General features: G+C 43.4%; 1 protein-coding gene across 2 annotated transcripts in view; it reads right to left on the bottom strand.

The window, feature by feature from the left end:
* Positions 1-27,801, bottom strand: part of LOC140725806 (uncharacterized) — a 120,635-nt gene that overhangs the window by 90,388 nt on the left and 2,446 nt on the right. For both annotated transcript variants that reach the window (XM_073041767.1, XM_073041768.1), the window contains exons 2-3: positions 23,214-24,269; positions 17,091-17,264 (exon numbers count right to left, since the gene is read on the bottom strand). In XM_073041767.1, coding sequence (XP_072897868.1) covers positions 17,091-17,264; positions 23,214-24,269 — 1,230 coding nt within the window. The remainder of the gene's footprint in view (positions 1-17,090; positions 17,265-23,213; positions 24,270-27,801) is intronic.

Below are 27,801 nucleotides of genomic sequence, written 5' to 3'. Positions count from 1 at the left end.
TCCAACATATAATTCTCCATAACTTCTGCCACCTCCAAATGGATCCCACTACCAAGCACATCTTTCCCTCCCCCCCCCTTCTGCTTTCCACAGGAATCGCTCCCTACACCACTCCCTTGTCCACTCGTCCCCCCCATCCCTTTCCACCGATCTCCCTCCTGGCACTTATCCTTGTAAGCAGAACAAGTGCTACACCTGCCCTTACACTTCCTCCCTCACCACCATTCAGGGCCCCAGACAGAACTTCCAGGTGAGGCGACACTTCACCTGTGAGTCGGCTGGTGTGGTATACTGTGTCCGGTGCTCCTGGTGTGGCCTTTTATATATTGATGAGACCCGACGCAGACTGGGAGACCGTTTCGCTGAACACCTACGCTCGGTCCGCCAGAGAAAGCAGGATCTCCCAGTGGTCACACATTTTAATTCCACGTCCTATTCCCATTCTGATATGTCTATCCATGGCCTCCTCTACTGTCAAGATGAATCCACACTCAGGTTGGAGGAACAACACCTTATATACCGGCTGGGTAGCCTCCAACTTGATGGCATGCACATTGACTTCTCTAACTTCCGTTAATGCCCCTCATCCTGTTCTTACCCCATCCCTGACATATTTAGTTGTTTGGTTTTTTTTCTCTCTCTCTGCCCATCACCCTGCTTGTTCTCCATCTCCCTCTGGTGCTCCCCCTTCCCCCTTTCTTTCTCACGAGGCCTCCCGTCCCATGATCCTTTCCCTTCTCCAGCTCTGTATCACTTTCGCCTATCACCTTTCCAGCTCTTAGCTTCATCCCACCCCCTCCGGTCTTCTCCTATCATTTCGCATTTCCCCTTCCCCCCACTACTTTCAAATCTCTTAGTATCTCTCCTTTCAGTTAGTCCTGACGAAGGGTCTCGGCCCGAAACGTTGACAGTTCTTCTTCCTATAGATGCTGCCTGGCCTGCTGTGTTCCCACCAGCATTTTGTGTGTGTTGTTTGAATTTCCAGCATCTGCAGATTTCCTCATGTTTGAACATCCACTACATCCCCTTTATCCATCCAACATGTAATCTCCTCAAAGAATTCCAACAAGTTCATCAGGCAAGATTTTCCCTTAAGGAAACCATGCTGACTTTGTCCTTTCTTGCCCAAGTACTCCATAACATCATCCTTAACAGTTGACTCCAACATCTTCCCAACCACGGAGGTCAGGCAGACTTGTCTATAATCTCCTTTCTGCTACCTCCCTCCTTACTTAAAGAGTGGAGTGACATTTGCAATTTTCCAGTCCTCTGGCACCATGCCAGTAGAAACCTAGAAACCCTACAGCATAATACAGGCCTTTCAGCCCACAAAGTTGTGCTGAACATGTCCCCACCTCAGAAATTACTAGGCTTACCTATAGCCCTCAATTTTACTAAGCTCCATGTACCTATCCAAAAGCCTCTTAAAAGACCCAATTGTATCCGCCTCCACCAACATTCCCGGCAGCCCATTGCACGCACTCACCACCCTCCCCCTTTCTTTCTCCCGAGGCTTCCTGTCCCATGATCCTTTCCCTTCTCCAGTTCTGTATCACTTTCGCCTATCACCTTTCCAGCTCTTAGCTTCATCCCACCCCCTCCGGTCTTCTCCTATCATTTCGCATTTCCCCCTCCCCCCACTACTTTCAAATCTCTTAGTATCTTTCCTTTCAGTTAGTCCTGACGAAGGGTCTAGGCCCGAAATGTCAACAGTGCTTCTCCTTATAGATGCTGCCTGGTCTGCTGTGTTCCACCAGCATTTTGTGTGTGTTGTTTGAATTTCCAGTATCTGCAGATTTCCTCGTGTTTACTCTCTGAATACTCCTGACATCTCCTCTGTACGTGCTCCCCAGCACCTTAAACCTGTGTCGGCTTGTGGCAACCATTTCAGCCCTGGGAAAAAGCCTCTGACTATCCACAAGATCAATGCCTCTCATCATCTTGTACACCTCTATCAGGTCACCTCACATCCTCCGTCGCTCCAAAGAGAAAAGGCCGAGTTCACTCAACCTATTCTCATAAGGCATGCTCTCCAATCCAGGCAAGATCCTTGTAAATCTCCTCTGCACCCTTTCTGTGGCTTCCACATCCTTCCTGTAGTGAGGCGACCAGAACTGAGCACAGTACTCCAAATGAGGTTTGACCATGGTCCTATATAGCTGCAACTTTACCTCTTGGCTCCTAAATTCAATTCCACAATTGATGAAGGCCAATACACCATATGCCTTCTTAACCACAGAGTCAACCTGCGCAGCTGCATTGAGTCCAATGATTTTTGAAAGATCATTACTTAACCCCGCACAATCTCTACCACTACCTCTTTTAGAACCCTAGGGTGCAGTTCATCTGGTCTGGGTGACTTATGTAATTTTAGGTCTTTCAGCTTATTAAGCACCTTTTCATGAACATTTGGAGAGGTATAATATGATTACGAATAGTCAGTATGGTTTTGTCAAAGGCAGGTCGTGCTTTAAGAGCATGATTGAAATTTTTGAGGATGTGACTAAACACATTGATGAAGGTAGAGCTCTAGGTGGAGTGTATATGGATTTAGCAAGGTATTTGATAAGGTACCCCATACAAGGCTTTTGAGAAAGCAAGGAGGCATGGGATCCAAAGGGACCGTGCTTTGTGGATCCAGAATTGGATTGCCCACAGAAGGCAAAGAATGGTTGTAGACAGGTCATATTCTGCATGGAGGTCAGTGACCAGTGGTGTATCTCAGGGATCTATCTGTTCTGGGACCCCTTCTCTTTGTGAATTTTATAAATGACCTGGATGAAGAAGTGGAGGGATGGGTTAGTAAATTTGCTGATGACACAAATATTTTGGATTTTGTGGATAGTGTGGAGGGCTGTCAGAGGTTACAGCAGGACATCGATGGTGCCGGAGGATTGATGTATTGCTCATGTTGTTCCATTGTTTAAAAAGGGTTCTAGGAGTAAACCTAGGCTTGTAAGTTTGACATCAGTGGTGGGTAAATTAATGGAAAGTATTCTTAGAGATGGTATATATAATTATCTGGATAGACAGGGTCTGATTAGGAACAGTTAACTTGGATTTGTGCGAGGAAGATCATGTTTGACAAATCTTATTGAATTTTTTGAAGAGGTTACTAGGGAAGTTGACGAGGGTAAAGCAGTGGATGTTGTCTACATGGACTTCAGTAAGGCCTTTGACAAGGTTCCGCATGGAAGGTTAGTTAGGAAGGTTCAATCTTTAGGTATTAATATTGAAGTAATAAAATGGATTCAACAGTGGCTGGATGGAAGATGCCAGAGAGTAGTGGTTGATAACTGTTTGTCAGGTTGGAGGCCAGTGACTAGTGGTGTGCCTCAGGGATCTGTACTGGGTCCAATGTTGTTTGTCATATACATTAATGATCTGGATGATGGGGTGGTAAATTGGATTAGTAAGTATGCAAATGATACTAAGGTAGGTGGCGTTATGGATAATGAAGTAGGTTTTCAAAGCTTGCAGAGAGATTTAGGCCAATTAGAAGAGTGGGCTGAAAGATGGCAGATGGAGTTTAATGCTGATAAGTGTGAGGTGCTACATTTTGGTAGGAATAATCCAAACAGGACATACATGGTAAATGGAAGTGGAAAAATTGTAGTGTCCAGATGTACAAAGCCAATAGAGACCTATACACACAGTCTTAAGGATGTAATTGAAGCCGAAGGTGCATCTACTAAATACTCACTTAGAAACATAGAAAACCTACAGTGCAATACAGGCCCTTCGGCCCACAAAGTTATGCCAAACATGTTCCTACCTTAGAAATCACGAGGCTTAACTATAACCATATAACAATTACAGCACAGAAACAGGCCATCTCGACCCTTCTAGTCCGTGCCTTTATGCATTGAGGAATGCAGTAGAACAGAGGGTCTAGGAATAATGGTGCATAATTCCCTGAAGGTGGAATCTCATGTGGATAGGGTGGTGAAGCAAGCTTTTGGCATGCTGGCCTTTATAAATCAGAGCATTGAGTATAGGAGCTGGGATATAATGTTAAAATTGTACAAGGCATTGGTAAGGCCAAATTTGGAGTATTGTGTACAATTCTGGTCACCGAATTATAGGAAAGATGTCAACAAATTAGAAAGAGTACAGAGAAGATTTACTAGAATGCTACCTGGGTTTCAGCACGTAAGTTACAGAGAAAGGTTGAGCAAGTTAGGTCTTTATTCTTTGGAGCGTAGAAGGTTGAGGGGGGACTTGATAGAGGTATTTAAAATTATGAGGGGGATAGATAGAATTGACATGGATAGGCTTTTTCCATTGAGAGTAAGGGAGATTCAAACAAGAGGACATGAGTTGAGAGTTGGGGGCAAAAGTTTAGGGGTAACACGAAGGGGGAATTTCTTTACTCAGAGAGTGGTAGCTGTATGGAATGAGCTTCCAGTAGATGTGGTAGAGGCAGGGTCGATATTGTCACAAAGTAAAATTGGATAGGTATATGGACAGGAAAGGAATGGAGGGTTATGGGCTGAGTGCAGGTCGGTGGGACTAGGTGAGAGTAAGCGTTCGGCATGGACTAGAAGGGTCGAGATGGCCTGTTTCCGTGCTGTAATTGTTATATGGTTATAGTTAAGCCTAGTGATTTCTAAGGTAGGAACATGTTTGGCATAACTTTGTGGGCCGAAGGGATTGTATTGCACTGTAGGTTTTCTATGTTTCTAAGTGAGAATTTAGTAGATGCACCTTCGGCTTCAATTACAGCCTTAAGACTGTGTGTATAGGTCTCTATTGGCTTTGTACATCTGGACACTACAATTTTTCCCGATTCTTCTTTACAAAATTGCTGAAGCTCTGTCAGATTGCATGGGGCTAGTGAATGAACAGACCTTTTCAAATCCATTCACAAACTCTCAATTGGATTGAGGTCTATACTCTGACTTGGCCACTCCAGGACATTAACTTTGTTGTTTCCAAGCCAATCCTGTGCAGCTTCGGCTTCATGCTTTGGGTCATTGTCTTGCTAGAAAACAAATCGTCTCCCAAGTCATAGTTCTCTTGCAGACTGCATCAGGTTTTCTCTATATTTTGTTGCATTCATTTTACCCTCTACCTTGACAAGCTTTCCAGGGCCCGCTGCAGTGAAGCATCCCCACAGCATAATGCAGCCATCACCATGCTTCATGGTAGGGAAAAGAAAAATTATGAAAAATTAGGGAAAAGATGAAATATGAGGGCAAGCTAGCCAATAACATAAAGCAAAATACCAAAGGTTTTTTCAGTTATATAACGAGTAAAATGGAGGTGAAAGTTGATATTGGACCACTGGAAAATGAAATAGCAGATGAATTTAATGCGTACTTTGCATCTGCTTTCATGGTGGGAGACATGAGCAATGTGCCAGAAGTTCTTGTGTGTCAGCAGTAGGAGTGAGCGCCATTGCTATTACAAAGGAAAAAATGCTGGGCAAACTCAAAGGTCTTAAGGTGGATAAGTCACCTGGACCAGATAGACTACATCCCAGAGTCCTGAGAGAGGTTGCTGAAGAGATAGTAGATGTATTGGCATGACCTTTCAAGAATCACTTGATGTTGGCATGGTTCCACAGGACTGGAAAATTGCAAGTGTCACTCCATTCTTTAAGAAGGGAGAAAGGCAAAATAAAGGAAATTACAGACCAGTTAGCCTAACCTCAGTGACTGGGAAACATTGGAAGTCTATTATTAAGTACGATGTTTTGGGGTACTTAGAGACTAATGATAAAACAGTTTCTGTAAAGGGAAATCTTGCCTGACAAATCTGTTAGAGTTCTTCAGACAAGTAACAAGCAGGGTGGACAAAGGAGAGGCAGTGGATTTCATTCACTTGGATTTTCAGAAGGCTTTTGATAAGGTGCATTTGATAACACATGAGGCTGCTTAACAAGATAAAATCCCATGGCATTGGGAAAGATACTAGTATTGATAGAGCAATAGCTGACAGGTAGGAAGCACCATGTGGGAATAAAAGGGGCTATTCTGGTGGCTGCCAGTGACAAGAGGTGCACCTTAGGGGTCAGTATTGGGACTGCTACTTTTCACATTGTTTGTCAATGATTTAGATAAACATAGAACCATAGAAAATAGGTGCAGGAGTAGGCCATTTGGCCCTTCAAGCCTGCACTGCCATTCAGTATGATCATGGCTGATCATCCAACTCAGAACCCTGTACCTGCTTTCTCTCCATACCCCCTGATCCCTTTAGCCACAAAGGCCATATCTAACTTCCTCTTAAATATAGCCAATGAACCGGCTTCAACTGTTTCCTGTGGCAGAGAATTCCACAGATTCACCACTCTCTGGGTGAAGAAGTTTTTCCTCATCTCGGTCCTAAAAGGCTTCCCCTTTATCCTTAAACTGTGACCCCTCGTTCTGGACTTCCCCAACATTGGAAACAATCTTCCTGCATCTAGCCTGTCCAATCCCTTTAGAATTTTATACGTTTCAATAAGATCCCCCCTCAATCTTCTAAATTCCAGTGAGTATAAGCCTAGTCGATCCAGTCTTTCTTCATATGAAAGCCCTGCCATCCCAGGAATCAATCTGGTGAACCTTCTTTGTACTCCCTCTATGGCAAGAATGTCTTTCCTCAGATTAAGGGACCAAAACTGCACACAATACTCTAGGTGCGGTCTCACCAAGGCCTTGTACAACTGCAGTAGAACCTCCCTGCTCCTGTACTCAAATCCTTTTGCTATGAATGCCAACATACCATTTGCCTTTTTCACTGCCTGCTGTACCTGCATGCCCACCTTCAATGACTGGTGTACAATGACACCCAGGTCTCGTTGCACCTCCCCTTTTCCTAATCGGCCACTGTTCAGATAATAATCTGTTTTCCTGTTCTTGCAACCAAAGTGGATAACCTCACATTTATCCACATTAAATTGCATCTGCCATGAATTTGCCCACTCACCTAACCTATCCAAGTCACCCTGCATCCTCTTAGCATCCTCTTCACAGCTAACACAGCCACTCAGCTTCGTGTCATCCGCAAACTTGGAGATGCTGCATTTAATTCCCTCGTCTAAATCATTAATATATATTGTAAACAACTGGGGTCCCAGCACTGAGCCTTGCGGTACCCCACTAGTCACTGCCTGCCATTCTGAAAAGGTCCCATTTACTCCCACTCTTTGCTTCCTGTCTGCCAACCAATTCTCTATCCACATCAATACCATACCCCCAATACCGTGTGCTTTAAGTTTGCACACTAATCTCTTGTGTGGGACCTTCTCAAAAGCCTAAAGAAATTGATGGCTTTGTGGCCAAGTTTGGTGATGATACAAAGATACATGGAGGGTTAGGTAGTGATGAGGGAGCAATGTGATTGCAGCAGGACAGACAAATTGGAAGAATGGGCAAAAGAGTGGCAGGACCTCCAGGGTAGTAATCTCAGGATTGCTGCCTGTGTCATGTGCTAACGAGTGCAAGAATAGCATGATCAGGCATATTAATGCACGGCTAAGAGACTGGCGTAAGGGGCAGGGCTTCAGATTCCTGGATCATTGGGGCCTCTTCTGGGGGAGATATGACCTGTACAAAAAGGACAGTTTACACCTGAACCCAAAGTGGTCCAATATCCTTGCAGGCAGGTTTAATAGAACTGTTAGGGAGGGTTTAAACTAATTTGGTAGGGGGATGGGAAACAGATAGGGCTGAGAAAGGAGAAAACAGAAATAAATCTAAGATAGTGTGCAACAGAGATGATAGAAAGGACAGGCAGGAGATGAGGCATAATCACAGCTGGTGGGATGTTTTACAGGGCAATAGAGGCGTGGTGCAGTTAAAACAGAAAGCAATAAAAACTGGACTGAAAGTGTTGTATTTGAATGCACACAGCATAAGAAATAAAATGGACCATCTTGAAATTCAACTACAAATTGGCAAGTATGACGTTGTAGCCATCTCTGAAACTTGGCTAAAGGATGGCTGCCACTGGGAGCCGAACATCCAAGGATATATGGTGTATCAGAAAGGTTATAAGGGAGAGGGGGTAGTGTGCCCTGTGTATAAGAAATAATATGAAATCACTAGAAAGGGATGACATATGATAGGAAGGTGTAGAGACTCTATGGGTTGAGTTAAGAAATGGCAAAGGTAAAAGGACCCTATTGGCAATTGTATACCGGCCTCCAAATAGCAGTCGGGATGTGGATTACTAATTACAGCAGGAGATATTAAGGGCAATGTTATGATCATCATTGAGGATTTTAACATAAAAGTGAATTGGGAAAAGCAGGCCAGTACTGGACCTCAAGAGAGAGAATTTGTAGAATGTCTAAGGAATGGCTTTTTAGAATAGCTTGTTGCTGAGCCCAGTAGGGGATTGGCTGTGCTGGACTGGGGGTTGGGCAATGATCCGGAGGTGATAAGAGGGCATAAAGTTAAGGAACACTTAGGTACAATGATCACAATGTGATTGAGTTCACTTTGAAATTTGAGAAGGAGAAACTAAATTCCAATGTGTCGGTATTTCACTGGAATAAAGGAAAGGATAGTCATAGCCGAGGGTGGTAGTGGGGATGAGCTCCCACTACAAAACAAATGCTCTTCATAGCGTGCGTCTCAAACAGCCTCAGATAACCAAGTCCAACTCCTGGCCTTCACGTGTGGCATAATTCTTATGCCCAGTGGAGATGTTCTCACTGACAGGAGAAGGGGCAAAGGTGGGCCAATGGCGCCTTAAAACCAGTTGCTCCGGGCAGATGGGGCTCGTTAACCATGGATGGTAGCTCATCTAGGAGAGGGAAAACTCCAATTTTAAACCTCCGTTGCCTTATGGCTATACCCGCTCACGGGAAAGGCTTTGGGAGTAAATCCCAAGGAAAAATCCGGAGTCGGAGTCCTGAAGGTGGCTGACTGCTGTACCCAGCACTGGCACGGCAACTCCTGCGATGCTGCTGGCACCAAACTGTATCGACTTTCGTTGTTCCTTTGGACCTATCATCAGCATGGAGAGGGGGGGTCCCACTGCATGGGCAACAGATGGATCTCCATATCAACCCTGCCTTGGCTTGTGCCCTGGAGAAGCCACTCCCAGTGACTACCAGAGGCGCAGTACCCATGGTCGACCTCAACCGAAGTAGGCCACAGTAAAGGAAATTACAATGGCATAAGAGGGGAACTGGCTAAAGTTGACTGGAAAGGGACACTAGCAGGAAGAACAGCAGACCATCAATGGCTGGAGTTCCTGTGAGAAATGAGGGAAATGCAAGACAGATATATTCCAAATAAGAAGAAATTTTCAAATGGAAGAAGGACATTACCGTGGCTGACAAGTGAAGTCAGAGCTGGTAAAAGAGAGGGCACACAAGGAAGCTGAAGCCAAAGCTGGTGTGAAGGTAGAAGATTGGGAAGCTTTTAAAAACTTGCAAAAAGGGAAGTAAGAAGGTCATTAGGAAGGAAAAGATGAATTCTAAAAGGAAGCTGGCAACTAATATCAAAAAAGATACTAAAATCTTTTTTAAGTATAAAAAGGGTAAAAGAGAGATGAGGGTAGATATAAGACAAATAGAAAATGACACTGTAGATATTGTAATGAGAGTCGCAGAGATGGCAGAGGAACTGAATGCGTATTTTGCATCAGTCTTCACAGTGAAAACCATCTGCAATATACTAGTCATTCAAGAGTGTCAAGGAAGTGAAATACATGCAGTGAAAATTATGACTGAGAAGGTGCTCAGGAAACTTAATGGTCTGAGGATGAGTAAATCTCCTGGACCTGATGGAATGCACCCTCAGGTTCTAAAGGATGCATCTGGAGAGATTGTGGAGGCATTAACAATGATCTTTCAAGAATCGATAGATTCTGGCATTGTATTAGATTTCTGGAAAATTGCAAATGTTACTTCACTATTTAAGAAGGGTGGGAGGCAGCAGAAAGGAAACTATAGAGCTGTTAGCCTGACATCAGTAGTTGGGAAGTTGTTGGAATCGATTGTTAGGGATGAGATTATGGAGTACCTGGAGGCGCATAACAATATAGTCCAAAGCCAGCATTGTTTCCTGCAAGGAAAATCCTGCCTGACTAACCTACTGCAACTTTTTGAGGAAATTACAGTAGGGCAAACAAAGGAGATGCAGTGGATTTGGTGCACTTGGAGCCCATGGAATTACAGGAAAGTTACTAGCATGGGTGGAGCATTGGCTGATCGGCAGAAAACAGAGAGTGGGAATAAAGGGATTCTATTCTGGCTGCTTGCTGGGTACCAGTGGAGTTCCACAGGGGTTGGTGCTGGGACCACTGCTTTTTACGATGTATGATGTGGACTATGGGTTTAATGGATATCTGGCTTAATTTGCCGATGATACAAAGTTAGGTGGAGGAGTGGGTAGTGTTGAGGAAACAGAGAGCCTGCAGAGAGACTTAGATAGTTTAGGGGAATGGATAAATAAGTGGCAAATGAAATACAATGTTGGAAAGTGTATGGTCATGCACTTTGGTGAAAGAAATAAATCGGAAAACTATTTATATGGGGAGAGAATTCAAAATGCAGAGATGCAAAGGGACTTGGGAGTCCTTGTGCAGGATACCCTAAAGGTTAACCTCCAGACTGAGTCCGTGGTGAAGAAAGAGAATGAAATGTTGGCATTCATTTCTAGAGGTATAGAATATAAGAGCAGGGATATGATGTCGAAGCTCTATAAGGCACTTGTGAGACCACACTTGGGAATATTGTGAGCAGTGTTGTGCTCCTTATTTTAGAAAACATAGAAAAAAAAACCTACAGCACAGTACATGCCCTTCCGCCCACAAAGTTGTGCTGAATGTGTCCCTACCCTAGAAATTACTAGCCTTACCAATAGCCCTCTATTTTTCTAAGCTCCTTATACCTATCCAAAAGTCTCTTAAAAGACCCTATCGTATCCGCCTCCACCACAGTTGCCGGCATTCCACGCCCATTCCATGCACTCACCACTCTCTGTGTAAAGAACATCTCCTCTGTACCTACTCCCCAGCACCTTAAACCTGTGTCCTCTTGTGACAACGATTTCAACTCCGGGAAAAAGCCTCTGACTATCCACACGATCAATACCTCTCATCATCTTGTACAACTCGATCAGGTCACCTCTCATCCTCCACCACTCCAAGGAGAAAAGGCTGAGTTCACTCAAACTGTTTTCATAAAGCATGCTCCCCAGTCCAGTGATGCACCATCAATAACTCTCGGAGATGTGAGACGAGATATAGGCTTTTATTGGCTGGAAGAAAGAACAAGCAGCAATCGACCACCACACTACATCCTGGAGACTGAGGCTGGGGCTCAGTCTCCAATCGCCTTTATACCGGGGTCCGTGGGAGGAGCCACAGGAGCAGTTAACGGGGGGGCATGTCCAGACAGGTATATGTAGTTCACCACATTCACCCCCCCTTTGTTTTAAAAGAGAGTCCCCATGGGGCGAAGATTCTTACAAGTATATTTACCGGTTAAGTCTATCAGGTGGTCGAATCTGTCGCTGCGATCTACGTAGCACTGGCTGTGATTGCACAGGTGCCGGTGGTGACTGCACCGGAGACGGTGGTTGTGCTGGTTCCGGCCTGACTGGAGGTGTCAGCCCACTAGGCGTCAGTGATCCCTCATGCGTGTGCGAGGCGCCCGGTATAGGAGTGTCGTGAGGAGTCTGTGTAGGGCTTGGTGTGCGCGGTGTCACCTCGGGTACAGGGTTCATAGTTACCGTGGAATGTTCGGGGTAGTGGTCTGCTGCTCCTGCGGGTGCCAGGTTGCGGACGGAGACCGTGTCCTCCCGCCCATCAGGTAAGACCATGTAGACATACTGGGGGTTCGCATGCCATACTAGATCTAGTATTAGGTAACGAACCGGGTCAGGTCACAGATCTCTCAGTGGGTGAGCATCTGGGGGACAGTGACCACTGCTCTCTGGCCTTTAGCATTATCATGGAAAAGGATAGAATCAGAGGACAGGAAAATTTTTAATTGGGGAAGGGCAAATTATGAGGCTATAAGGCTAGAACTTGCAGGTGTGAATTGGGATGGTATTTTTGCAGGGAAATGTACTATGGACATGTGGTCAATGTTTAGGGATCTCTTGCAGGATGTTAGGGATAAATTTGTCCTGGTGAGAAAGATAAAGAATGGTAGGGTGAAGGAACCATGGGTGACAAGTGAGGTGGAGAAGCTAGTCAGGTGGAAAAAGGCAGCATACATGAGGTTTAGGAAGCAAGGATCAGATGGGTCTATTGAGGAATATAGGGTAGCAAGAAAGGAGCTTAAGAAGGGGCTGAGAAGAGCAAGAAGGGGGCATGAGAAGGCCTTGGCGAGTAGGGTAAAGGAAAACGCCAAGGCATTCTTCAAATATGTGAAGAACAAAAGGATGACAGGAGTGAAGGTAGGACTGCTTAGAGATAAAGGTGGGTAGATGTGCCTAGAGGCTGTGGAAGTGAGCGAGGTCCTCAATGAATACTTCTCTTCGGTATTCACCAATGAGAGGGCACTTGATGACAGTGAGGGCAATATGAGTGAGGTTGATGTTCTGGAGCATGTTGATATTAAGGGAGAGGAGGTGTTGGAGTTGTTAAAATACATTAGGATGGATAAGTCCCCGGGGCCTGATGGAATATTCCCCAGGCTGCTCCACAAGGCAAGGGAAGAGATTGCTGAGCCTCTGGCTAGGATCTTTATATCCTCGTCCACAGGAATGGTACTGGAAGATTGGAGGGAGGTAAATGTTGACCCTTGTTCAATAAGGGTAATAGGGATAGTCCAGGTAATTATAGACCAGTAGCCTTGTGTCAGTGGTGGGAAAGCTGTTGGAAAAAATTCTTAGAGATAGGAATTATGGGCATTTAGAGAATCATGGTCTGATCAGGGACAGTCAGCATGGCTTTGTGAAGAGCAGATTGTGTATAACAAGCCTGATGGAGTTCTTTGAGGAGGTGAGCAGGCATATCGATGAGGGTAGTGCAGTGGATGTGGTCTACATGGATTTTAGTAAGGCATTTGACAAGGTTCCACATGTTAGGCTTATTCAGAAAGTCAAAAGGCATGGGATCTGGGGAAGTTTGGCCAGGTGGATTCAGAAAGAGGGCACGACTTCAGGATTGAAGGACATCCATTTAGAACAGATGTGGAGAAATTACTATAAACAGAGGGTATAAATCTATGGAATCTGTTGCTATGAGAGGCTATGGAGGCGAAATCATTGGGTGTATTTAAGGCAGAGAGGGATAGGCTCTTGATTAACCAGGGCGTCAAAGGGTATGGGGAGATAGCAGGGGAATGGGGATGACTGGAAGAATTGGATCAGCCCACGATTGAATGGTGGAGCAGACTTGATGGGCCAAATGGCCTACTTCTGCTCCTATATCTTATGGTCTTGTAAATGGAATACAGTGAGAAATATATGATAATGCAGTTTTGTAAAAGGAGCAATAGTGCAGACTACTATCTAAATGGTGGGGAAATTCAAACATCAGAGCTGCAGAGTGTCTTTGGAGACCTTGTGAAGAATAACATGGGCTGCCTTAATGACAATTGCCTGGTAGCATTCCCATTGACAGTGATGAAACGCTTTGAGAGGTTGGTCATGACTAGATTGAACTCTTGCCTCAGCAAGGACCTGAACCCATTAAAGTTTCTCTATCGCCATAATAGGTCAACAGTAGATGCAATCTCAGTGGCTCTCCGGCGCAATGCAAACACCTATGTCAGGATGCCGTTCATCGACTATAGCTCAGCATTTAATACTATCGTTCCCACAATCCTGATTGAGAATTTACAGAATCTGGGCCTCTGTACCTCGCTTTGCAATTGGATCCTCGATTTTGTAACCAGAAGACCACAATCTATGTGGATTGGTGATAACATCTCCTCCTCGCTGACAATCAACACTGGCGCTCCTCAGAGGTGTGTGCTTAGCCCACAGCTCTACTCTCTACATACACATGATTGTGTGGCTAGGCATAGTCAAATACCATCTATATATTTGCTGACAAACAACCACTGTTGGTAGAATCTCAGGTGGTGACAAGAGGGCATACAGGAGTGAGATATGCCAACTAGTGAGTGGTGCCGCAGCAACAACCTGGCACTCAACATCAGTAGGACGAAAGAGCGGATTGAGGAGTCCAAGAAGGGTAAGACAAAGGAACACATAGCAATCCCCAGAGATAGATCAAAATTGGAGAGAGTTAGCAAATTCAAGTTCCTGGGTGTCAAGAGCTCTGAGCATCTAACCCCAGTTCCAACATATCGATGTAGTTACAAAGAAGGCAAGACAGTGGCTATATGTCATTTGGAGTTTGAAGAGATTTGGCATGTCAACAAATACACTCAAAAACTTATATAGTTGTACCATCGACAGCATTCTGACAGGCTGTATCACTGTCTGGTATGGGGGGGGGGGGGGAGGGCTACTGCACAGGACTGAAAGAAGCTGCAGTGGGTTGTAAATCTAGTCAGCACCATCTTGGGCTCTAGCCTACAAAATACCCAGGACATCTTCAGGAAGCAGTGTCTCAGAAAGGCAGCATCCATTATTAAGGTCATCCTACAACCAAGGCATGCCCTTTTCTCACTGTTACCATCAGGTAGGAGGTACAGAAGCTTGAAGGAACACACTCAGAGATTCAGGAACAGCTTCTTCCCTCTGCCATCCAATTCCAAAACAGACATTGAATCCTTGGACACCATCTCACTTTTTTTTAAATGTAGAGTATTTCTATTCTTTGCATGTTTTTTTAATCTATTCAATATACATATACTGTAATTGATTTACTTGTGTATTTATTGTTATTTTTATGTTTTTTATCCTCTGTATAATGTATTGTATTGAACTGCTGCTGCTAAGTTAACAAATTTCACGTCAAATGCTGGTGATAATAAACCTGATTCTGTAAGACTCCCAGAAGGTTAATTCACAGGTTGAGTCTGTGGTAAAGAAGGCAAATGCAATGTTAGAATACGTACATGACGCTGGAAGAACTCAGCAGGTCAGGCAGCATCCGTGAGAAAAGAGTAGCCAATGTTTCGGGCCGAGACCCTTCATCAGGAATGGGGGGGAAGAGAGGGCCGAAGCCATGTTGGCATTTATTTCAAGGGGAATAGAATATAAAAGCAAGGAGACACTGCTAAGCCTTTATAAGGCACTCGTCAGGCTATACTTTGAGTACTGTCAACAGTTTAGGGCCACATATCTCAGAAAGGATGTGTTGTCATTGGAAAGAGTCCAGAGGAGGTTCACGAGGATTATTCTGGGAATGAAGGTGTTAAGGTATGAGGAGAGTTTGGCAGCCTTGTGCCTGTACTCGCCAGAGTTTAGAAGAATGTGTGGGGATCTCATTGAAACCTACTGAATGTTGAAAGGACTATATAAGGAGGATATGGAGAGGATGTTTCCTATGGTGGAAGTATCCAGAACTCAAGGGACAAGCCTCAAAATTGAGGGGCCACCTTTTAGAACAGAAGTAAGGAGGAACTTTTTTAGCCAAAGCGTGGTGAATCTGAGGAAGGCTCTGCCACAGACTGCAGTGGAGGTCAAGACCGTGGGTATACCTAAAGCAGAAGTTGATCATTTCCCGATCAGTCAAGGCATCAAAAGATACAGAGAGAAGGCAGGTGTATGGGGTAGAGTCGAATCCAGGAGCAGCCATGTAGGAATGGCAGAGCAGACTCAATAGGCTTAATGGCCTATGTCTTATGTCTAATAGAGATGGTGTGTTTTTGATGATGTGAGGTGTTTGGCTTATGCAAAATATAGCATTTAGTCTGATGGCCAATTTTGGTTTCATCAGACCATAGAACCTTCTTCCAGCTGACTTCAGAGTCTTCCACATACCTTCTAGCAATCTCTAACTGAGGTTTCATGTGTGTGTGTTTTTTTTCTTCAGTGGCTTTCTCTTTGTCACTCTCCCATAATGCTGTGACTGTTAAAGCACAGGGACAACAGTTGCTGTATGCTCAGTCTCTCTCATCTCAGTTACTGAAGCTTGTAACTCCTCTAGAGTTGTCATAGGTCTGTCGGTAGCCCTCTGCCCCCCTCCCCCCGGTCCCCTTCTTGAACGGTCACTCAGTTTTTGACTACAATCAGTATTTTTACTACAATCAGTTGAAACACCTTGACTGCATACAGGTCTCGACAAACAGATCTCCATTTTACTAACCCTAACCCTTATGTTACTACTAAAACTAATTGGCTGCACCAGTGATGATTTGATGTGTCATTAAAGAGGGGTGACTACTTATGCAATCAATTATTTTTTCTTTTATATTTGGCTGTTGATCAAAATTATGGACTTCAATATCTCCAAATATAATGGCCGGCAGTAGATTTCTGTCTATTACATTAACGATGATATATATCATAATAATTAGATATAATAGATACCAAAATGGACTATGTCTATTCTTAGTTGTGAAGAATACTACTCATCCTGTGCTTCATTCACATTAGAGCCTGATCTACATTCTGTCAGATTCTATTATTGCCCAACAGTCCATCAATTTTACCTGTGGATACACTGAATAACTGGGCATAGAATTATCTCAAACATTTGTAACCCACTACTTATTATGGACAGTCCCAAGAACGTATGTGAAAGGAGGTAGTTTGGGCCTGGAACTAGCAATCCCATCCTGTAAAAGCCCAGAGCTACAGAAGCACCAACAGAAGCTTCGAAGACCTTATTTCTGAGAAAGGAAAGACCTTTGAAGATGGGATACACATGGGAACATCCTGAAAGGTGGCCCAGGATAGAGGACTCCAGTGATCAGCTGTCAGCAGCCTATGCCCTAGTAGGGGTCATGTGCTTAAGTGAGTAAGTGTGTTACAGTGGCCCAATACACTGATCAGTGTTCAGCTTGGAAGTTCATAATAATTTTAATTTGTCACATTTTTTTTACTGACCAACAAGCTCTTTCCCATCAAATAACAAAATATTGGGCTCCACCCTAAACTTTATGTTTGATAAGTTTTCTAAAGTTCCAGCATTTCCTAGAGGAACCTTGGGCCTCAGATAGTAACTGAGTGATTTACAACCATTTCTGAGAATGGTTCTGCAAAGCCATCTACCCATTACAGATCCAGCTAGACCTTAGTGAGAAGACACCTCAACAGTCTTTAGCTTCTTACCACAAGGTGGGTGATCTCCTCAGGTACATGGATTAATTTCATCCCATGATCTTGTCCCAAGTACAATTTCTCCAGAGAATCAATGAAGCAGATCTCCTGTGGAAAAGTCCGGAACCTGTTTCCAGTCAGACCAAGAATCTTCAGCTTAGTTAAGTTCTTTATTTCGGCAGCCACCTACAAATGACATAAGGTTTTATTTGCCTTCTTGAGAACATTGAGGAGTAAAAAGATTGCTTGTATCACAATGAGAATGTGCCTAGATTCAACGAAAAGACTTACCATAACTGTAAGATATAGGAACAGAATTAGGCTATTCGGCCCATCAAACCTGCTCTGTCATTCCATCATGGCTGATTTATTATCCCTCTCAGCTCCATCTTCCTATCTTTGCCCCATGATATTTGATGCTCTGACTAATCAAAATCCGCTTTAAATATACCCAGTGTCTTAGCCTCCACAGACTCACTATTCTCTGGCTAAAGAAATTCCTCCTCATCTCTGTTCTAAAGGGATCTTCCTTTATTCTGAGGCTGTGCCCTCTGGACTTCAACTCACCCATGAAAGGAAACATACACTCCACATTCACTCTATCTAGGCCTTTCAACATTTGATAAGCCAGGGAGAGAATGGACAGGCTGGGGCTTCAGAATCAAAATGATCATCACTGATGCAGACATGAAATTTATTGTTTATGGCAAGAGGACAGTGCAAAGACAGAAAATGTATAAATTACCAAAGTAACTAAATAGTGGAAAAGATAGCATTCATGGACCATTCTGAAATCTAATGGCAGACTGGAAGAAGCTGTTCCTAACCAATCAGTGTGTGTCTTCAGGCTTTTTACTCGTTGGAGCACTAGAGACTGAAGGGTGATCTTACAGAGGTGTACAAAATCATAGATAGGGAATTGAAAACTAGAGGGTATAGGTTTAGGGTGAAAGGAAAAAAAAATTTAAAAGGGTGATACATATGTGGAGTGAATTGCCCTGTTGTACCTCACTGAGGCAGGTACAATAGCAACATTTAAAAGACACCTGGACAGTACATGGATAGAAAAGATTTAGAGGAAATATGGACCAAACACAAATAGGACTAGTTTAAATTGATGTTGTTGGCCAAAGGTCCTGTTCGTGCAGTATTACTGCAACACTTAAATTAGACAGGATCCTTAAGGAATATAAACAAAGCAAGAAAAAACCAAAACAGAGAATCAGAAGGCACATAAGGGGTATTTAAATTCCTTGGTGAGGAGGATTAAGGAAAATCTCGAGGCATTTATCCATACATATATTAAAAATCAAAAAAATCATGTTTTATTGTTTTACAACAATGAATAAATGGATTTAATTTGGCATTTTTGACACTGATCAACAGAAAAAGATTGTTTTCTGTCTACAAGGTGATCTAATTACAAATATAATACACAAAATAATTGATTGCATAATGTATTTGCCCCCATTAATATGACACATCAAATCATCACTGGTGCAGATAATTGGATTTAGAAGTCATATAATTAGTAAAATGAAGATCACTGTGTGTAGTCCAGGTGTTTCAAATGATTGTAGTAAAAATACAACTGTATCTGGAGGTCCAACTGCTGGTGAGTCAGCTTACTGGCAAAAAAATACACTGCAAAGACAAAAGAACACTTCAAGCAACTCCATGAAAAGTTTATTGAAAAGCACAAGTCAGGAGATGGATACAAGAAGATTTCAAAGTCACTGAATATCCCTCAGAGTATAGTTAAGTACAACTGTAAATCTGACAAAAGCAGGCCATTGTCAAAAACTGAGTGACCATGGAAGAAGGGTGATAGGTGCTGCACTTGAGGCATGAGGGATGAGGTTTGAGGATACTTGGAGACTAATGATAAAATGAGTCAAGTCAGCATGGTTTCTGTAAAGGGAAATCTTGCCAGACAAATCTGTTAAGAGTTTTCAAGGACTTAACAAGTAGGTTGGACAAAAGAGAGGCTGAGGATGTCATTTACCTGGATTTGCAGAAGATATTTGATACTGCTTACTAAGATAAAATCTATGGAATGCTCTGCCTCCGAAGGCAGTGGAGGTAAATTCTCTAGATGCTTTCAAGAAAGAGTTAGATAGAGCTCTTAAAGATAGTGGAGTCAAGGGATATGGGGAGAAGGCAGGAATGGGGTACTGATTGTGGATGATCAGCCATGATCACATTGAATAGTGGTGCTGGCTTGAAGGGCCGAATGGCCTACTCCTGCACCTATTGTCTATAAAATCCTACAGCATTAGGAAAGATACTGGCATGGATGAAATGACTGACAGGCAGGAGGCAGTGAGTGGGAATAAAGGGGGACTTTTCTGGTTGGCTGCTGGTGACTAATGATGTTCCTCAGGGGTCAATATTGGGACTGCTGCTTTTCACATTGTCAGTGATTTAGATAATGCAATATCAATTGTGGCTTTGTGGCAAAGTTTGAGGATGATATGAAGATAGGTGGAGGGGTAGGTAGTGCTGAGGAAGCAAGGTGATTGCATCAAGACTGAGACAAATTGGAAGAATGGGCAAAAAATTGGCAGATGAAATACAGTGTTGGAAATGTATGATAATACATTTTGGTAAAAGGAACAATAGTGCAGACTGTTATCTAAATGGGGAGAAGGTTCAAACATCAGAAGTGGCGAGCGACTTGTGAGCCATCGTGTGAGACTCCAAGAAGGTTGAATCTGTGGGTAAAGGCGGCAGATGCAATGTTGACATTTATTTCAAGGGGAATAGAATATAAAAGCAAGGAGATAATCCTGAATATGTATATGTATATATATAAAAGACACTAGTCAGGCTGTACTTGGGAGTATTGTCAACAGTTTAGGGCCTCATATTTCTCGCAGAGAGAATGTGTTGTCATTGGAGAGAATCCAGAGGAGGTTCACAAGGATGATTCTGGGAAAGAACGGGTTAACGTATAAGGAGCGTTTGGCCGCTTTGAACCTGTATTCACTGAATTTAAAAGAATGTGGGGGGGGGGGGATCTTATTGAAACCCACCGAATGTTGAAAGGACTGGATCAGGTGTATGTGGAGAGGATGTTTCCTATGGTGGGGATATCCTGAACTAGAAGGCACAACCTCAAAATTGAGGGGCGACTGCTTAGAACAGAGGTAAGGAGGAATTATTTTAGCTGGAAAGTAGCGAATCTGTGGAATGCTCTGCTACAGACTGCAGTGGAGGTCAAGTCTATGAGTATATTTAAAGTGGAAATTGATAGTTTCCTGATTGGCCAGGCATAAAAGGATATTGTAAGAAGGCAGGTTTACGGACCGAGATGAGGAAAAACTTCTTCACACAGAGATTGGTGAATCTGTGGAATTCTCTGCCACAGGAAACAGTTGAGGCTGGTTCATTGGCTATATTTAAGAGGAAGTTAGATATGGCCCTTGTGGCTAAAGGGATCAGGGGGTATGGAGAGAAAGCAGGTACAGGGTTTTGAGTTGGATGATCAGCCATGATCATACTGAATGGCAGTGCAGGCTCGAAGGGCTGAATGGCCTACTCCTGCACCTATTTTCTATGTTTCTATGGGGTTGAGTGGGATTTGGGATCAGCCATGATGGAATGGCGGAGCAGACTTGATGGGCTGAATGGTCTAATTCTGCTCCTATGTCTTATGGACTAAGGGGACTAGTGAGGGAGCCCATCAAGGCACCTATGACAACTCTGAAGGAGTAACAAGCTTCAGTGATTGAGATGGGAGCGACTGCGTATACAACTGTTGTCCGGGTGCTTCACCAGTCACAGCTTTATGAGAGAGTAGTAAAGAGAAAGCCACTGTTGAAAAAGACTCACATTAAATCTTGGCTAGAGTTTGCCAGAAGACATGTGGGAGTCTCTGAAGTCCGCTGGAAGAATGTTCTATGGTCTGATGAAACCAAAATTGAGCTTTTTGACCATTAGACTAAACACAATGTTTGTTGTAAGCCAAATACCGCACATCATCCCTACTGTGAAGCATAGCTGTGGCTGCAAGCCCTGGAAGGCTTGTGAATACAGAGGGCAAAATGAATGCTGCAAAATACAGGGAAATCCTGGAGGAAAACCTGATGCAGTCTACAAGAGAACTGTGACTTGGGAGAAGATTTGTTTTCCAACAACACAATAACCCCAAGCATAAAGCCAAAGCTACTCAGACAGAGCTCAGACCTCAATGCAATTGAAAATTTGTGGCTGGACTTGAAAACAGCTGTTCACTCACAATCCCCATACAATCTTTCAGAGCTTGAGCAGTTTTGTAAAAAAGAATGGGGAAAATTGCAGTGTCCAGATGTGCAAAGCTGATAGAGCTCTATCTACACAGAGTCAAGGCTGTAATTGCTGCCAAAGGTGCATCTACTAAATACTGACTTGAAGGGAGTGAATACTTATGCAATCAATTATTTTCTGTTTTACATTTGTAATGAATTTAGATAATCTTGTAGAGATCTGTTTTCACTTTGGCACGAAAAATTCTTTTTATGCTGACCAGTGTCAAAAAACAAGCCAAGTTAAATCCACTGTGATTCAATGTTGTAAAACAACAAAACATGAAAATTTTCAAGAGGGATAAATAATTTTTATAGGCACTGTAAATAGGGAGAACATAGTACTACCAAGATAATGGAGAAAATTTATATTTGGAGCAAGAGGATGTGGGCAAGGAACTAAATTAATATTGTATTTATTTGTTTGTTTAGTGATAAAGTGCGAAGTGGGCCCTTCAAGCCATTGTGCCCCAGCTACACCACTACGTGGATTTAACTCTAACTTAATTATGGGACAATTTATAACAACCAGTTAAACTACCCAGTACATCTTTGGCCTACAAGATGAAACCAAAGCACTCACACATTCTATGGGAAGGATGTACAGACTCCTTACAGAATGGCACTGGAATTTTCATTAGCATTCACCAAGAATGGCACAGAGGACAGTGAAATCAGTGTGAGGGTTTGCAAATAATTTAGGGCACATTGGAATTAAATAGCTGGTGGTATTGGATCTATTGAGAGACAGTAAGGTGGATACTGTAACTTCCCATGGTCTAATGCAAACCTATCCTAGGTTATTGAGAGAGGTAAGAGACCTTGACAAAGATATTTGCATCCTTTCTACCCACAGGTGAGATTCCAGAGGAATGGAGAGTGGCCAGTGTTATTCTTTTGTTTAAGGTGCCAATAGGGTTAATCCAGGAAACTATAAGGCAGGGGTAGGAGAACTATTGGACAGGATTTTTTGCAATAGTATCTATTCTCATTGGAAAAGCATGGGTTTATTAGGGATAGTCAACATAGATTTTTTGTGGGGCAGGCCATGTCTTATTAACTTAAGATGCATGGGATATGGATCAGTTACAGATACAGTCAGACAAATAGCAAGTAGAGTTTAATCTGCGTTTGTGTGAGCGGTTGCACTTTGGAAGGCCGAGTGTAAGTGGAGAAGTATACAGTAATGTCAGGTCCTTTAGAAGTGAGAGCAGAAAGTACAGTAACAATGATGTGGCAATCATTTAATTAGTTTGGCACAATATGATCTACACTGTACAACGTACGTTCTACTTGCACATATAGCCTCTTGTTTTAGTTACCCACAAAGGGAAAATCTACTCTATCCCCTCACAGTCAGAGGTGATCTAATTAAAATGTATAAAATTCTTACTGATCAAAACAGGACAGAATGAAGTGCTGGCACTTCTTGTGAACAGGGTATCTAGAACCAGGAGTCCCAGTTTCAAAGTTATGAATTGGTCATTCAGGTGTAGAAATGAGGAGAAATTTCCCAATTTCAGAAGGGAGAAAATATTGGGAATTGTCTACTGAAGAGGTTATGGAGGCTCAGTTACTGATTATAGTCAAGGGATATGTGTTCAATCAGGAAAGGTTAAAAGATCAGCCATGTTTTATTGAATAACAGGCCAGGCACAAGGAGCCAAATACTGACAACTGCTTCTATTTCTTCAATTCTTTTGAACTCTTACATTGACTTTGGCATCATGTTCCTCCATTCTTCCTGGTGCTCTATTTCAATCATCCTGTGTTTCATATCTAAGGTGCCAATTCCCCTCCCTGATTTCACCTTTCTCTGTTTTGAATACTCAGATATAAAGATTGGTACCTCTTTTAATTTATTGTCATCCAGCGAGAGCATTTCCAAATGAGACAGGTCACATATTTGCTTTGGGAAGTACCTAAGCAGATTTTGACTGAGATCCAAGAAGCGAATTTCTGTCAAATTGGAGAAACAATAGCTTAATTTCTTTAACTGTATGTTTTTCAAATAGAGGAGCTGTAAGGAGTCAGCCAAATTGCAGATAGCTGTTGGAAATATGTGGAGCTGATTATCAGAGACAGCTAATTCAGTCAGACTGGCTGGCAATGCTTTGACGTTGGCATGTAGTCTATTTCCACTAATATCTAATACACACATACTCAGACATTTGACAAGGGATTCCGGCATGGTTGTGAGCTTGTTGTGGCTCAAGTATAAATGCTTTAAGTTTTTCAGAGAACCAATATCATCAGGAAGACAATTCAATAAATTCTGTCTCAAATTCAAAACTTCCAGCTTTAGCAGTTGGCAAAATCCTGGCGGCAAACCATGCAACTTGTTGCTCTTCAAGTGAAGTTGTTGCAGTTGGGTCAGGTTCCTGATCTCCCAGGGTAAGGTTGTCAGACTGTTCCCTGATAATCCCAGCAACTGGAGGTGATGCAGTTTCTTACAGATCTGGACTGGAAGCTGCACTAGATTCAGATTGGACAAGCGTAGTTCCTGCAATGCCTGGAGATGGCATAGTATCTGTGTGGGAATACCACAATCCAGTGGATTGTTACTCAGATCCAAACTCTGGAGGTTCTGGCACTCCACAAGCTGATCACAGATCCTGCTCAAGCTGTTGTTGTTCAGGTACAAAACCCTGAGTCTTCGTAGTGAACCAATCTCTGCTGGGATCTCCTCAATCTGATTCCCCTCCAGGTGTAGCTCCTCCAAGTACTGGAGACGCAGGACCGCAGGTGGAATAAAATGTAGCCCTGTGTTTCCCAGGTCCTGAAACAATATGTGGCCCCTCAGCAGCTGCACAACATCTGGGCTGGTTTCGGCTGTACCCAACAGACATGCAACTGCCTGAGAATTGATATCTGCCTGCCTTCTGCACCGTCCAACAGTCAACATCTGGAAACAGAAGTCATATGAGTCTAGCCAGGAACAGGAATACTAGCCCGCCATTCCACACTTCCATCATTGCACTTCCAAATTCCCTCCCCACCCTAGACCACCTCATCCTTCACCATTCCACGTTCATCATCATAGATTCATAGGGTTATAGAAAAGTACAGCACAGAAATAGGCACTTTCGTTCATCAAGTCCGTGCCAAGCCATTTAAACTGCCTACTCCCATTTTTCCAGCTGACCCAGACCTTGCTGCAAGCCATTATCTTCCTCACTGGCAACTACTCCCCCAGTCTTGGTGACATCCGCAAATAAGCTGATCCAGTTAACCAGATCATCATCGACATCATTGATACAGATGACAAGCAACAACAGAACCAGCACTGATCCCTGCAGCAAACCACTAGTCACAGACCTCCAGTGAGAGAGGCAAAGATCTACACCAACTTTCTGGCTTCTCCTACAAATTCAATGTTTATTCCAATTTACCACCTCATTCTGAATGCAGAGCAACTGAACCTTCTCAAACAACCTCCCATGTGGGACTGTATTTGCCCTATTCTGCCTCTGTCCATACCACAACTAGCCCTCACTACTGCCCACCCCCTCACCCAGTCACACCCCCTACCTGTCAACCCCCACCCACTATTTAGAAACATAGAAAACTTACAGCGCAATACAGGCTCTTCGGCCCACAAAGTTGTGCCAAACATGTCCCTACTTTAGAAATTACTAGGCTTACCTATAGTAAGCTCCATGTACCTATCCAAAAGTCTCTGAAAAGACCCTATTTTATCCGTCACCACCACCATTGCCGGCAGCCAATTCCACGCACTCACCACTCTCTGAGTAAAAAACTTACCCCTGACATCTCCTCTGTACCTACTACCCAGCAGCTTAAACCTGTGTCCTCTTGTGGGAACCATTTCAGCCCTGGGAAAAAAAGCCTCTGACTATGCACATGATTGATCCCTCTCAACATTTCATACACCTCTATCAGGTCACCTCTCATCCACCGTCGCTCCAAGGAAGCAAGATTCGGAGCTACAGACACAAATTGAAGGAGGAACTCAGCAGGCCAGGCAACATCTATGGAAAAGATGAAGCCGAAATCCTTCATCGGGGCGTAGCCTGCTGAGTTCCTCCAGCATTTTGTGTTGCTTGGATTTCCAGTACCTCTCATCCTTTACTTTTATTGTCACCAAACAATTAATACTAGAGCGTACAATCATCACAGCGATATTTGATTCTGCGCTTCGCGCTCCAAGGAGAAAAGGCTGAGTTCACTCAACCTATTCTCATAAGACATGCTCCCCAATCCCGGCAACATCTTTGTTAAACAATCTCCTCTACACCCTTTCTATGGCTTCCACATCCATCCTGCAGTGAGGCGACCAGAACTGAGCACAGTACTCCAAGTGGAGTCTGACCAGGGTCCTATATAGCTGCAACATTACCTCTCAGCTCCTAAATTCAATTCCACGATTGATGAAGGCCAATACACCGTACACCTGCTTAACCACACAGTCATCCTGTGCAGCTGCTTGGAGCATCTTATGGGCTCGGACCCCAAGATCCCTCTGATCCTCCACACTGCCAAGAGTCTTACCATTAATACTATATTCTGCCATCATAGTTGACCTACCAAAATGAAACACTTCACACTTATCTGAGTTGAGCACTATCTGCCACTTCTCAGCCCAGTTTTGCATCCTATCAATGTCCCTCTGTAAACTCTGACAGCCCTCCACACCATCCACAACACCTCCAAACTTTGTGTCATCAGCAAACTTACTAACCCATCCCTCCACTTCATCATCCAGGCCATTTATAAAAATCATGAAGAGTAAGGGTCCCAGAACAGACCCGAGGTACACTACACTGGTGACCAACCTCCATGCAGAATATGACCCGTCTACAAACACTCTTTGCCTTCTGTGGGCAAGCCAGTTCTGGATCCACAAAGCAATGTCCCCTTGGATCCCATGCTTCCTTACTTTCTCAATAAGCCTTGCATGGGGTACCTTATCAAATGCCTTGCCGAAATCCATATACACTACATCTACTGCTCTTCCTTCATTAATGTGTTTAGTCACATCCTCAAAAAATTCAGTCAGGCTCGTAAGGCATGACTTGCCCTTGACAAAGCCATGCTGATTATTCCTAATCATATTATACCTCTGCAAATGTTCATAAATCCTGCCTCTCAGGATCTTCTCCATCAACTTACCAACTACTGAGGTAGGACTCACTGGTCTACAATTTCCTGGGCTATCTCTACTCCCTTTCTTGAATAAAGGAACAACATCCGCAACCCTCCAATCCTCTGGAACCTCTCCTGTCACCACTGATGATTCAAAGATCATTGCCAGAGGCTCAGCAATCTCCTCCCTCGCCTCCCACAGTAGCCTGGGGTACATCTATCCGGTCCCAGTGACTTATCCAACCTGATGCTTTCCAAAAGCTCCAGCACATCCTCTTTCCTAATATCTACATGCTCAAGATTTTCAGTCTGCTGCAAGACATAACTACAATCACCAAGATCCTTTTCCATAGTGAATACTAAAATAAAGTATTCATTAAATACCTCTGCTATTTACTCCGGTTCAATACACACTTTCCCACTGTCACACTTGATAGGTCCTATTCTTTCACGTCTTATCCTCTTACTCTTCACATACATGTAGAATACCTTGGGGTTTTCCTTAATTCTGCCCACCAAGGCCTTCTCATGGCCCCTTCTGGCTCTCCTAATTTCCTTCTTAAGCTCCTTCCTATTAATATTATAATCTTCTAGATCTCTAACATTACCTAGCTCACTGAACCTTTTGTAATCTTTTCTTTTCTGCTTGACTAGATTTATTATAGCCTTTGTACATCACGGTTCCGGTACCCTACCATAACTTCCCTGTCTCATTGGAATGTACCTATGCAGAACTCCACACAAATATCCCCGAACATTTGCCACATTTCTTCCATACTTTTCCCTGAGAACATCTGTTCCCAATTTAAGCTTCCAATTTCCTGCCTGATAGCCTCATAAATCCCCTTACTCCAATTAAATGCTTTTCTAACTTGTCTGTTCCTATCTCTCTCCAATACTATCTCCAAAATGCTCTCCCACTGAGAGATCTGACACCTGACCAGGTTCATTTCCCAATACCAAATCAAGTACAGCCTCTCCTCTTGTAGGCTTATCTACATATTGTGTCAAGAAACTGTCCTGAACACACCTAACAAACTCCACCCCATCTAAACTCCTTGCTCTAGGGAGATGCCAATCGATATTTAGGAAATTAAAATCTCCCATCACAACAACTCTGTTATCATTACACCTTTTCAGGATCTGTTTCCCTATCTGCTCCTCGATATCCCAGTTACTACTGGGCGGCCTATAAAAAACACTCAGTAAAGTTATTGACTCCTTCCTGTTCCTAACCTCAACCACAGAGACTCCATAGACCATCCCTCCATGGTGTCTACCATTTTCGCAGCCGTGATACTATCTCTGATCAACAGTGCCACGCCCCTGCC

Source organism: Hemitrygon akajei, chromosome 3, assembly GCF_048418815.1.
Source record: "Hemitrygon akajei chromosome 3, sHemAka1.3, whole genome shotgun sequence".
Classification (NCBI taxonomy): domain Eukaryota; kingdom Metazoa; phylum Chordata; class Chondrichthyes; order Myliobatiformes; family Dasyatidae; genus Hemitrygon; species Hemitrygon akajei.
The sequence above is the reverse complement of the archived record's forward strand: the minus strand, read 5'-3'. Positions and strand labels throughout refer to the sequence as shown.